Genomic DNA, 12,617 nt, shown 5'->3' on the forward strand with positions numbered 1-12,617 from the left:
GAGTGTGTGTAAGAATGAGAGTGTGTGCCAGGGTGGCCTCCGTCCGCCAGGGTGCCCCCCTCCCTCCCTCCCAGGTGCGTGTGTGTTTGTGACTGAGAGAGAGAGTGTGTGTAGGGGAATGAGCGTGTGTGCCAGGGTGGGGCGCATCCCTCCCCTCCCCGTCCCAGATTTAAGTGTGTGTTAGTGACAGAGGGAGAGTGAGTGTGTGTGAGTGTGTTTGTTTGTGTGAGAGAGAGAGAGAGAGTGTGTGTGTGTATGAAGGAGAGTGTGTGCCAGATGAAGGTGAGTGTGTTGCAGGAATTGATGCATAAATTTATGATACTTCAGGAGTCAGACAGCACACCAGAATGAGAGAGAAATCTTCTTTATTTGCCAGCAAACAAAGTAGAACATCAGCATTAAGTCTCTTCTTCTCTTTCTCAGCTCTCTGTGTCTTTGTGGCTTCTGTCTCAGCTGCTTCTCTTCTTATGCTGTCTTCTCCTTTTTCTGTCTGTTCCTTCTGTCCTTCTCTTTCTTCTGAGCTCCTTCTGACGTAAACTGCTTCTTCTCCCACTTAAATACAGTTCTATCTAGCCTAGCCTAGCCCCCTTACTCTCCAATTGGTTAAGGAATAGATTGATTACCTTGCCTCAACCAATCAGTTCCATACAAATATCAGTTACATAGGTTCCAGACATCCTAAACTGACCTGTGACCTGGGGCCCCTTACACCAGACATTTGGGCTCCAGTCTCTTACATGTTATTATGATTGATTTCTCATATTCCTAGTACTAACTGCTAACTAAACTCTGGCATTCATTAAAGGGGTCAAGGGCCAATCTTACTTAATAGCATACATATCAGGTTATTACTTTCAAGACCATTTCTACATTTTACCTATAATTAATCAAGGAGAAGAGAGCTGACTAGTCCTGACCTCTTTCACCTATCAGCTTATACATTGAACCAGCCAGAACTGCAGATAACTTAAAACACATGTTGGCCTCTTCACTGCAGTCCTTGCTTGACCTCTTAAACAGCAGACAAAGAGTAATACAGAATTTAACAGACATTCTACACAGACACAAAACTTATTAATTTACACAGAATACAGCATATTCTAAAGTAAGCATCCTTATAAAACATATTCTAAATATCAAGAACTTCTAAATAATATTTCAGCCTATTCCTTAAACTACAATGTGTCATATGTCTGGCTCATTCCTTTATTCATTCATAATAATTTACAGCTGTGCCAGCATTTAGCAATCCATCACTCACAAGGGTGAAAGAAATTCCTGTCTCTGACCTTTTTAACCTTTTGCTCGGCAAGCTAGACATTGAGTAATTAACCTGAACCATCTGGCATTCCTTCATTTTAGTTGCAAAACTGAGAATTTAAAATAGTATTTGAGCACCTTTAAACAGAATTAACCCTTAATATGATTTCTTATATATATTATGCCCATGGCTGCCTCAAGGGTGCCCCCCCTCCCTCATTGCCTGCTTCCCTGCCAGGGGCCCACCTCCCTCTCTCCCCACCTCCTCCTCCTCCAGCCCTCCCTGCCACTTGATCCCGTTCTTCGGTACTCCTCCCCCTGCCTGCTAGTACTGATGTTTACCTCCTCCTCTTCTGTCCCTCCCTGCCTCTTGATCGGCGATCTTCGTGACTCCTCCCCCTGCCTGGTACACACCCACCTTCTCCTCCTCCGGGCCGCCCTGCCACTTGATGTTGTATCTTTGGTATTCCTAGGGCTGGCGCTATAAAAAGAAGCGCTCAGCTGTCCTGAGCGCTAACTACAAAAAATGTTTAAGAAAATGTAAAAACGCGGCACTGCAGGCAGCCTTGAGGCATTGGCTGCGCAGGCTCCTCCCGTCTCTTAAGTCACTGCCCCCGGAGCGACGTAGGGGCAGTGACGTAAGAGACGGGTGGAGCCGGCACAGCCAGCAGCCAATGGCTCAAGGCTGCCCGCGGTGCTGTGGTTTTTTTTTTGTTTTGTTTTTACATTTTTTGTTGTTTGCGCTCAGGTTAGTCAGCTGATTGGGTTTTTTTTTGTAGCACCGGCCCTGCTGCTGAACATGAAAAGCAGCAGTGGCCGGCAATGGGAGCTGGGGCTGGCGCTGTCGCGGTGGAGGAAAAGTGGGCTGGCAGGGCCCGTCTAGGGCCGGCCGTGGCTACGCCCCTGGCAGCAGTCTTGAGCGATTCTACTCCTCCCCCTACCTGGGTTGTTGTTTGCTGGGGTGGGGGGGGGGGGTGTTACGTGTGTTTGCAGTGGCACCCTGGAGCGATTCTACTCCTCCCCTGCCTGGGTTGGTGTTTGCTGGGGTGTGGCGTTCAGTGTGTTTGCGGTGTCAACCTTGGGGGGGGGGGGGTGTTTTGGTGACGGGCGGCAACTTTGGTGGGTGGGGGACGTGCTGGGGGGTTTTGTTCCGTGTGTTAGCGGTGGCAACCTTGGGTGACGGTCAGCGACTTTGGGGTGTGGGGGAAGTTGGGAAGGGCGGATAGTGTGTTTCTAACCTTCTAATGGGACGTCATTTTAGGTTGAGCGCTGTTATTTGCTGAGTGTCATTGCTCCGCCCTCGACATCATTACGTTTGACGCGTGGGCGGGGCAGACACTCATGGAGCAAAAAAGTGGTCTCAGCCGCCTCACTTTAGAACGTTGGGAAAGTGAGGCTTCATTAGAATGTTGGAGGTGCGTTTTATATAGAGAGATGTACTCATTGGGGATTTGCAAGGTATGGATTGTATGGTGTGATCTCATTGTTGTGTTTCTAACTGGTTTTGTTTCTAACTGGTTTATTGATATCTATAAATTTGAAAACTAGATTTTCAGATTTCAAAACTGCCAGGAAGTATTAGAAATCTCTTTCTTTTACTAAAAGTGTGCTGCTGAGCTGTTCCCCTCCCCCAACCACCTGGTTTTCAGCAGACATTTTAAACACTTAGGTGTGGTGATTTCTGTTTTCTGTGGAGAGCAGCCTGCAGCTCTTTGCTTGTCCCCTGCCTGAAGGAAACTCAAAACAGATAAAAACTGTGCTGGCTTTCCCTACCCTATAGCTGTGGTTTCTGCACATTTCTGGTGCATTTCTTAACCTTGTCTTCCCCTTGTCCCAAACAACAGTGGCTTAACACAGTCCTAGAGATAGGTTTTACAGCAAACACATTCCACAGGTAAAGTTTAAGCCCCCCCCCCCCCCCCACTCTTCCCCTCATCCCACTCACCCCAAGACTGACACTTCCTAAATAGCTTTTCTGAATAATTACTTATCACAAATTAACTTCACCCTAATTACAAATGTCTCAGATTGCTGAGGAGTAAAATTAATCTTGCACACGGTTAAACCCCATTATAGCATATCTGTTCATACCCATTCCAACAAATCAGGGTGACTTTTATTCTCTGTAATAATTGTGGTGTTTTAGTTTCAAGGCCAATCATCTGGAGTCTTAAGGCTTGTCCTATCTGTCATCAGCTCAATAGTTTAAAACAGGAGCTCAGTAAAGTAAAGCAGGAATTACATGCACTTAAAGCAACTTCTAAGACTGCACAACATCATAATGCACAGAATTAAGCCAAATTCACACCACTACCTCAAAGGATAAAACCACCTAAGAATAGATGGTTCACCGTAGGCTCAGGCAGGCTTCGTTATGTGACACAGAGGCATCCACCCTCACAAGTGTTGCCCCTACAGAATTCTTTTGCTCCATTACAGCACTGTGATGTTCCTCAAAATAGAACTGAGGCGGAAGAAAAAGCAATGGAGGTGGAACAAAAAGATATGAAGGTACCCAAAGACAAAAAACAACCCCAAATCACAAATGTTGAAACACATACCAGGAAATGTACATGGAAAGCGATGACCACAAATGCTCGCAGTCTAAGCAATAAAGTTCATGACCTTCAAGCCCTGATGTTGGAGGCAGACTTAGACATTGTTGCAATCACGGAGACGTGGCTAAATGGTTCCCATGAATGGGATGCAAACATACCGGGTTATAATCTATTTAGGAAGGATAGAGAGGGTCAAAAAGGTGGTGGAGTAGCTATGTGAGAAATGACATCAAGGCAACTGAAATGTCAGGGACCTGGGAAAAGGAAGAAGCGATATGGATCACCTTAAAAAGAGATGATAAAACCTCTGTACACACCAGTGTTGTCTGCAGACCTCCAACGCAATTGGAGGATCTAGATAAAGATCTGGTCGCAGATATCCATAAGTTGGGAAAGAAAAGAGAGGTGCTGTTGCTGGGAGATTTCAATCTGCCGGATGTAGATTGGAAAGTTCCGTCTGCGGAATCGGAAAGACGTAGAGAGATCGTGGATGCTTTTCAAAGTGCTCTGCTCAGACAAATGGTGACGGAACCCACGAGGGAGGGAGCGACGCTGGATCTGGTGCTCACAAATGGGGATAGTGTGTCAAATGTCCGAGTGGGTGCCCACCTGGGCGGCAGTGACCATCAAATGGTTTGGTTTGATATGACAGCTGAAGTGGAGGGAGGCCACTCAAAAATCAAAGTCCTGGATTTCAAGCGTGCTGACTTTAGTAAAATGGGGGAATACCTGAGGAAGGAGCTAATGGGATGGGAGGATGAACGAGAAGTGGAAGGATAGTGGTCCAAGCTGAAAGAAGCTATAAATAGGGCCACAAACCTTTATGTAAAGAGAGTAAATAAAAGAGAAAAAGGGGTGACAAAACTTTCTTCAGGTATAATAGTGAAAGGAGGAAGACTAAAAAGGGAATTGTGAGACTGAAAGATGCTGAGAACCACTATATAGATAATGATGAAGAAAAAGCAAATTTGCTAAATAGATACGTTTGTTCTGTTTTTACAGAAGAAAATCCTGGAGCAGGACCGCAATGGACTGGCAAAAGTACATGTGAGAATGGAGTGGATATAGCACCGTTCACGGAAGAGAGTGTGTATGAACAACTTAAAAATCTAAAGGTGGACAAAGCAGTGGGACCGTTTGGGATCCACCCCAGGATATTGAGGGAGCTCAGAGAGGTTCTGGCAGGTCCTCTTAAAGATTTGTTTAATAAATCCTTGCAGACGGGAGAGGTTCCGTGGGCTTGCAGAACGGCGGAGGTGGTCCCTCTTCACAAAAGTGGTGATAGGGAAGAAGCTGGAAACTACAGGCCGGTAAGCCTCACTTCAATTATTGGAAAAGTAATGGAAGCGATGCTGAAGGAAAGGATAGTGAATTTCATGGAAGCAAATAAGTTGCAAGATCCATGACAACATGGTTTTACCAAAGGGAAAACGTGCCAAATGAATCTCATTGAATTCTTTGACTGGGTGACCAGAGAATTAAATCAAGGACGTGCTATGGACGTAATCTACTTAGATTTCAGTAAAGCTTTTGACACGGTTCCCCACAGGAGGCTCTTGAATAAACTAGACGGGCTGAAGATAGGACCCGAAGTGGTGAACTGGATTAGGAACTGGTTGACAGGCAGACGCCAGAGGGTGGTGGTAAATGGAGTTCGCTCGGAGGAGAGAAAGGTGAGTAGTGGAGTGCCTCAGGGATCGGTGCTGGGGCCGATTCTATTCAATATATTTCTGAGTGATATTGCCGAAGGGTTAGAAGGTAAAGTTTGCCTTTTTGCGGATGACACCAAGATTTGCAACAGAGTGGACACTCCGGAGGGAGTGGAAAGCATGAAAAAAGATCTGCGGAAGCTAGAAGAATGGTCTAACGTTTGGCAATTTAAATTCAATGCGAAGAAATGCAAAGTGATGCACTTAGGGAGTAGAAATCCACGATAGACGTATGTGTTAGGCGGGGAGAGTTTGATAGGTACGGACGGGGAGAGGGATCTTGGGGTGATAGTATCTGAGGACCTGAAGGCGACGAAACAGTGTGACAAGGCGGTGGCTGTAGCGAGAAGATTGCTAGGCTGTATAGAGAGAGGTGTGACCAGCAGAAGAAAAGAGGTTTTAATACCCCTGTATAAGACGTTGGTGAGGCCCCACCTGGAGTATTGTGTTCAGTTTTGGAGGCCGTATCTTGTGAAGGATGTTAAAAAAAATGGAAGCGGTGCAAAGAAAAGCTACGAGAATGGTATGGGATTTGCGTTACAAGACGTATGAGGAGAGACTTGTTGACCTGAACATGTATACCCTGGAGGAAAGGAGAAACAGGGGTGATATGATAGAGATGTTCAAATATTTGAAAGGTATGAATCCGCAAACGAACCTTTTCCGGAGATGGGAAAGCGGTAGAACGAGAGGACATGAAATGAGATTGAAGGGGGGCAGACTCAAGAAAAATGTCAGGAAGTATTTTTTCACGGAGAGAGTGGTGGATGCTTGGAATGCCCTGAGAGTGGTGGAGAGGAAAACGGTAACAGAATTCAAACATGCGTGGGATAAACATAAAGGAATCCTGCTCAGAAGGAAGGGATCCCCAGAAGCTTAGCCGGTGGTGGGAGGCAGGGCTGGTGGTTGGGAGGTGGGGATAGTGCTGGGCAGACTTATACGGTCTGTGCCAGAGCCGGTGGTGGGAGGCGGGGCTGGTGGTTGGGAGGCGGGGATAGTGCTGGGCAGACTTATATAGTCTGTGCCCTGAAAAAGACAGGTACAAATCAAGGTAAGGTATACACAAAAAATGGTACATGTGAGTTTATCTTGTTGGGCAGACTGGGTGGACCGTGCAGGTCTTTTTCTGCCGTCATCTACTATGTTACTATGTAATATGTCCATTAAGGTATGTCCTTTTAGATCATTTTAAAGGATTTTATATTATCAGCTTGCTTCTGTAGCATTATGTTTTCTATCATATTATTCTTTTTATGTTGCATTGTTAGACCTCAAACGCAGGCAGATGCTCGCCGAAATATGGCCCCTGTCGGGTCTTTTGATTATTCCAGTCTTGAAGGCCCATTTGTGCTTTTTTTTTTTTGCTTTAGTTTGTGTACTTGTGAACCCTCTCAATTACGACTATGTGACAAAAAGGTGCCCTCAATGACCAAATGACCACTGGAAGGATTAAGGCATGGCCCCTCCTTCTTCCCCCAGTGGTCACCAACCCCCTCCCACCCACCACCCCGAAAGATGTGAAAGAAACAGTATATACCAATCTCTATGGCAGCTTCAGATGTTATGGCCAGTCCTATTAGAGCAGCAAGCAGATCCTAGAGTAGCCTAGTGGTCGGTGCAGTGCACTGTGGAGAAGGGAACCCAGGCCCATATCCTACTCTAACTGTTATATTTGTGGTGGAAAGTGTGTGGTGGAAGGTGTGAGCCTTCCAAAACCCACCAAAAACCTATCTATCCACATATAGGTGACACCTGCAGACCCAAGGGCTGTTGTAGTGGTGTACAGTTGGGTACAGAGGGTTTTTGGTAGGTTTGGAAGGCTCACCATAAAAGATAAGGAAGTAATAGTGAGATGTGTACCTGAGACCTTTTATGTGGTCCACTGCAGTGCCCCCTAGGATGCCCCACTGCTCTGGGGGAATATTTATGTGTCCAGACTACTAAGAATGCTGGCCCCTTATATATCCCAATGGCTTGGTTTTTGTGTGTTTTTTCCCTTGACTTTTTTTTTTAATGGTCCAAACAGATAGATATACTGAGCGCAAAAACATCTCACAAATGGCCGTTTTTGAAACAAAAAGTTGGGATATTTTTCTGGTGTGAAAATGGCCATGGGTAAATGACCGAGGGGTAAAAGGGGCGATCAAGGAAGACAAAGACGTAGCGGAGAGACTGAATGAATTCTTTGCTTCGGTCTTCACCGAGGAAGATTTGGGTGGGATACCAGTGTCGGAAATGGTATTTCAAGTGGACGAGTCGGAGAAACTTACTGACTTCACGGTAAACCTGGAGGACGTAATGGGGCAGTTCAGCAAACTGAAGAGTAGCAAATCTCCTGGACCGGATGGTATTCATCCTAGAGTACTGATAGAACTGAAAAATGAGCTTGCGGAGCTACTGCTAGTGATATGCAACTTATCCTTAAAATCGAGCATGGTACCGGTAGATTGGAGGGTGGCCAATGTAACGCAGATTTTTATAAAAGGCTCCAGGGGAGATCCGGGAAATTATAGACCGGTGAGTCTGACGTCAGTGCCGGGGAAAATGGTAGAGGCTATTATTAAAAACAAAATTACAGAGCACATCCGAGGACATGGATTACTGAGACCAAGTCAGCATGGCTTTTGTGTGGGGAAATCTTGCCTGACCAATTTACTTCAATTCTTTGAAGGAGTAAACAAACATGTGGACAAAGGGGAACCGGTTGATATTGTGTATCTGGATTTTCAAAAGGCGTTTGACAAGGTACCTCATGAAAGGCTACAGAGGAAATTGGAGGGTCATGGGATAGGAGGAAATGTCCTATTGTGGATTAAAAACTGGTTGAAGGATAGGAAACAGAGAGTGGGGTTAAATGGGCAGTATTCACAATGGAGAAGGGTAGTTAGTGGAGTTCCTCAGGGGTCTGTGCTAGGACCGCTGCTTTTTAATACATTTATAAATGATTTAGAGATGGGAGTAACTAGCGAGGTAATTAAATTTGCTGATGACACAAAGTTATTCAAAGTTGTTAAATCGCGACAGGATTGTGAAAAATTACAAGAGGACCTTATGAGACTGGGAGACTGGGCGGCTAAATGGCAGATGATGTTTAATGTGAGCAAGTGCAAGGTGATGCATGTGGGAAAAAAGAACTCGAATTATAGCTACGTCATGCAAGGTTCCACGTTAGGAGTTACGGACCAAGAAAGGGATCTGGGTGTCATCGTCGATAATACGCTGAAACCTTCTGCTCAGTGTGCTGCTGCGGCTAGGAAAGCGAATAGAATGTTGGGTATTATTAGGAAAGGTATGGAAAACAGGTGTGAGGATGTTATAATGCCGTTGTATCGCTCCATGGTGCGACCGCACAGAGTATTGTGTTCAATTCTGGTCGCCGCGTCTCAAGAAAGATATAGTAGAATTGGAAAAGGTGCAGCGAAGGGCGACTAAAATGGTAGCGGGGATGGGATGACTTCCCTATGAAGAAAGATTAAGGAGGCTAGGGCTATTCAGCTTGGAGAAGAGACAGCTGAGGGGAGACATGATAGAGGTATATAAAATAATGAGTGCAGTGGAACAGGTGGATGTGAAGCGTCTGTTCACGCTTTCCGAAAATACTAGGACTAGGGGGCATGCGATGAAACTACAATGTAGTAAATTTAAAACAAATCGGAGAAAAGTTTTCTTCACCCAATGTATAATTAAACTCTGGAATTCGTTGCCGGAGAAAGTGGTGAAGGCGGTTAGCTTAGCAGAGTTTAAAAAGAGATTGGACGGTTTCCTAAAGGACAAGTCCATAAACCGCTACTGAATGGACTTGGGAAAAGTCCACAATTCCAGGAATAACATGTGTAGAGTGTTTGTGCGTTTGGGGGGTTTGCCAGGTGCCCTTGGCCTGGATTGGCCGCTGTCGTGGACAGGATGCTGGGCTCGATGGACCCTTGGTCTTTTCCCAGTATGGCATTACTTATGTACTTATGTACTACTGGATTTTTAGAAGTTTTCCGCAAAACCTCCAAAATTAGATTTAGATGTCATATCGAAAATGTCCCTCCACATCTCTCAGACCAAAAATGCCATTTTCACCTTTCATTTTTTAGTGTATTATTGTCTTTAAAGTCTTTTAAAATCCATTCCAAGGATAGGAACATTCCACTAGGGTCTTATATCTTCTGGTGCAAATAGGTATTGAAACTACTTTATAATTGTTAGTTTAGTTTATTTTACTTTATAATTTTTAATACACCTTGCAAATATTGTACATTAGTATTTTTCATACAGAGAAACTAATAAAAGCTTTTTTTTCTTTCTATGTTACTCTGAACAGGCTATGGGAACTATCACTGCAGTCCCAATCAAAGTTCCTCAGGTCAGCTCCTTGCAGAGGTTGGCAGGACATGGACCCACAGTGCTACCTCAGGTAAAAAGAATAACAAAAATGTGATTCTGAAAATATTTCATATGTCTTGAATTAAGTGAATCATTTTCAAATATGTAATATTTAGTTTAAGATGTCTAAGAAAGTTGAGAAAGCAATGCTTTTCGCCCCTTTCATGTATTTATTTATTGCATTTGTATCTCACATTTTCCCACCTCTTTGCAGGCTCAATGTGGCTGCATGTGAGTGATGGAAATATATTAGAAAATGGAAATTTAGTGTTACAGAAAGATCTTGGGCGACAGAATAAAGATAGAACATAATATTTGAATAAACAAGCAGATATAGTTAGATTGTTCTGAATATAAGTGGAGGGTTTGTGTATATTCACATTGGTTGGTCTTTGTGGTATGCCTTGTTAAAGAGATGTGTCTTCAGTAGTTTGCGAAAGTTCGTTAGTTCGTAGATCATTTTTAAGTTGCGCGGCAGTGTGTTCCATAACTGTGTGCTCAAGTAGGTAAAGTTTGACACGTACATTAATTTGTATTTTAGACCTTTGCAGTTAGGGAAGTGCAGATCAAGGAATTTGCGGGATGATCTTTTGGCATTCCTGGGTGGTAAGTCTATCAGGTCTGACATGTAGGCTGGTGCTTCTCTGTGAATGATTTTATGAACTAGGGAGCAGATTTTGAACGTGATGCGTTCTTTAAGTGTGAGCCAGTGTAATTTTTCTCGTAGGGGCTTAGCACTTTCATATTTTGTTTTGCCGAATATGAGTCTTGCTGCGGTGTTCTGGGCTGTCTGAAGTTTCTTGATTATCTGCTCTCTGCAGCCAGCGCAGAGTGCATTACAGTAATCTAGATGACTGAGCACCATTGATTGTACCAAATTGCTGAAAAACAGTCCTTGGGAAGAAAGGTCTTACTCTTTTTAGTTTCCACATTGAGTGGAACATCTTCTTGGTTGTGTTTTTCGCATGGTTCTCGAGTGTTTTGTGTCGATCGATGGTAACTCCAAGAATTTTTAGGGTGTCTGAAATTGGAAGGTTCAGATTTGGTGTGTTAATGGCTGTAAAATATTTCTTGTTATGTTGAGAGGTGAGTATTAGGCATTGGGTTTTTGCTGCATTGAGTTTCATCCGAAATGCATCTGCCCAGGAATGCATGATATGGAGACTTTGGTTGATTTCGTTTGAAATTTCCTGTAGATCTTGTTTAAATGGGATGTAGATCGTTATGTCGTCTGCGTATATGTATGGGTTGAGGTTTTGGTTTGATAATAGTTTGGCCAAGGGTATCATCAGGCACAGGCAGCTCCTTGTGACTCTGGGCAAGTCACTTAACCCTCCATTGCCCCATGTAAGCCGCATTGAGCCTGCCATGAGTGGGAAAGCGCGGGGTACAAATGTAGCAAAAATAAATAAATAAATAAATCATTAAGTTGAATAGAGTTGACGAGAGGGGGGATCCCTGTGGGACTCTGCATTCAGGTATCCCTGTGGCTGAGCTGGACGAGTTAGATGTCACTTGGTAAGATCGTGTGGTTAGGAATCCCTTGAACCATCTGAGAACGTTGCCTCCAATTCCGAAGTACTCAAGGATGTGTAATAGTATTCCATGATCGACCATGTCGAAAGCGCTTGACATGTCGAATTGTAGAAGTAGAATGTTCTTTCCAGTTGCAATCGTTTGTTTGAATTTACTCATGAGAGTGACTAGTACTGTTTCAGTACTGTTTCTAAGGGTAAGGCATTTGATATACTGCTTTTCTGTGGTACAGTCAAAGTGGTTTACAAATATTATATACAAGTACTTCCACTTTTATTTTTTTTTTCAGATAATGTTCTAGTGTTACAGTTAGTGGGTAATTTTATAATAGGTGGCCTAAGGTTGAGAGGGTAAGCATGCACATATTTTTGGCCTACTTTATAACGATACATGCGAGGGGCATAATCGAACGTCGCCGGCGATCTATTTTGGCGGCGGCGCAACAGCTGGCCGGAACCGTATTATTGAAAAAGATGGCCGGCCATCTTTTTTTTCGATAATATGGTTTAGCCCGGCCAAATGCCTTCGATTTCGCCGGGTTTGAGATCGCTGGTTTTGTTTTTCAGCGATAATGGAAAAAAATGCCGGCCATCTCAAACCCGGCGAAATCCAAGGCATTTGGTCGTGGGAGGAGCCAGCATTTGTAGTGCACTTGTCCCCTGACATGCCAGGACACCAACCGGGCACCCTAGGGGGCACTTCTAACAATTTAAAAAATATATACAAATACCTCCCTGGTGCATAGCTCCCTTACCTTAGGTGCTGAGCCCCCCCAAATCCCCCCCAAACCCACTCCCCACAACTCTACACCATTACCATAGCCCTCATGGGTGAAGGGGGGCACCTACATGTGGGTACAGTGGGTTTTGGGGGGGTTGGAGGGCTCAACACTTAGCACCACAAGTGTAACAGGTGGGGGGTGGGGGGATGGACCTGGGTCTGCCTGCCTGAAGTGCACTGCACCCATTAAAAACTGCTCCAGGGACTTGCATACTGCTGTCAGGGAGCTGGGTATGACATTTGAGGCTGGCATACAGGCTGGCAAAAAAGATTTTTATTTTTATTTTTTTCGTGTGGGAGCGGGTTGGTGACCACTGGGGGAGTACGGGGAGGTCATTCCCCATTCCCTCTGGTGGTCATCTGGTCAGTTGGGGCACCTTTTTGAGGCTTGGTCGTGAAAATA

The 12,617-nt window shown here is 44.6% G+C and overlaps 1 protein-coding gene across 1 annotated transcript in view; it reads left to right on the forward strand.

Moving 5' to 3' along the window:
- The window catches only part of PHF21B (PHD finger protein 21B), a 559,570-nt gene that overhangs the window by 53,986 nt on the left and 492,967 nt on the right, over window positions 1-12,617 (forward strand). Inside the window, exon 2 of the mRNA XM_030215094.1 lies at window positions 9,837-9,929. Coding sequence (XP_030070954.1) covers window positions 9,837-9,929 — 93 coding nt within the window. The remainder of the gene's footprint in view (window positions 1-9,836; window positions 9,930-12,617) is intronic.

The sequence above is a fragment of the Microcaecilia unicolor genome, chromosome 9 (genome assembly GCF_901765095.1).
Source record: "Microcaecilia unicolor chromosome 9, aMicUni1.1, whole genome shotgun sequence".
NCBI classification, from domain to species: domain Eukaryota; kingdom Metazoa; phylum Chordata; class Amphibia; order Gymnophiona; family Siphonopidae; genus Microcaecilia; species Microcaecilia unicolor.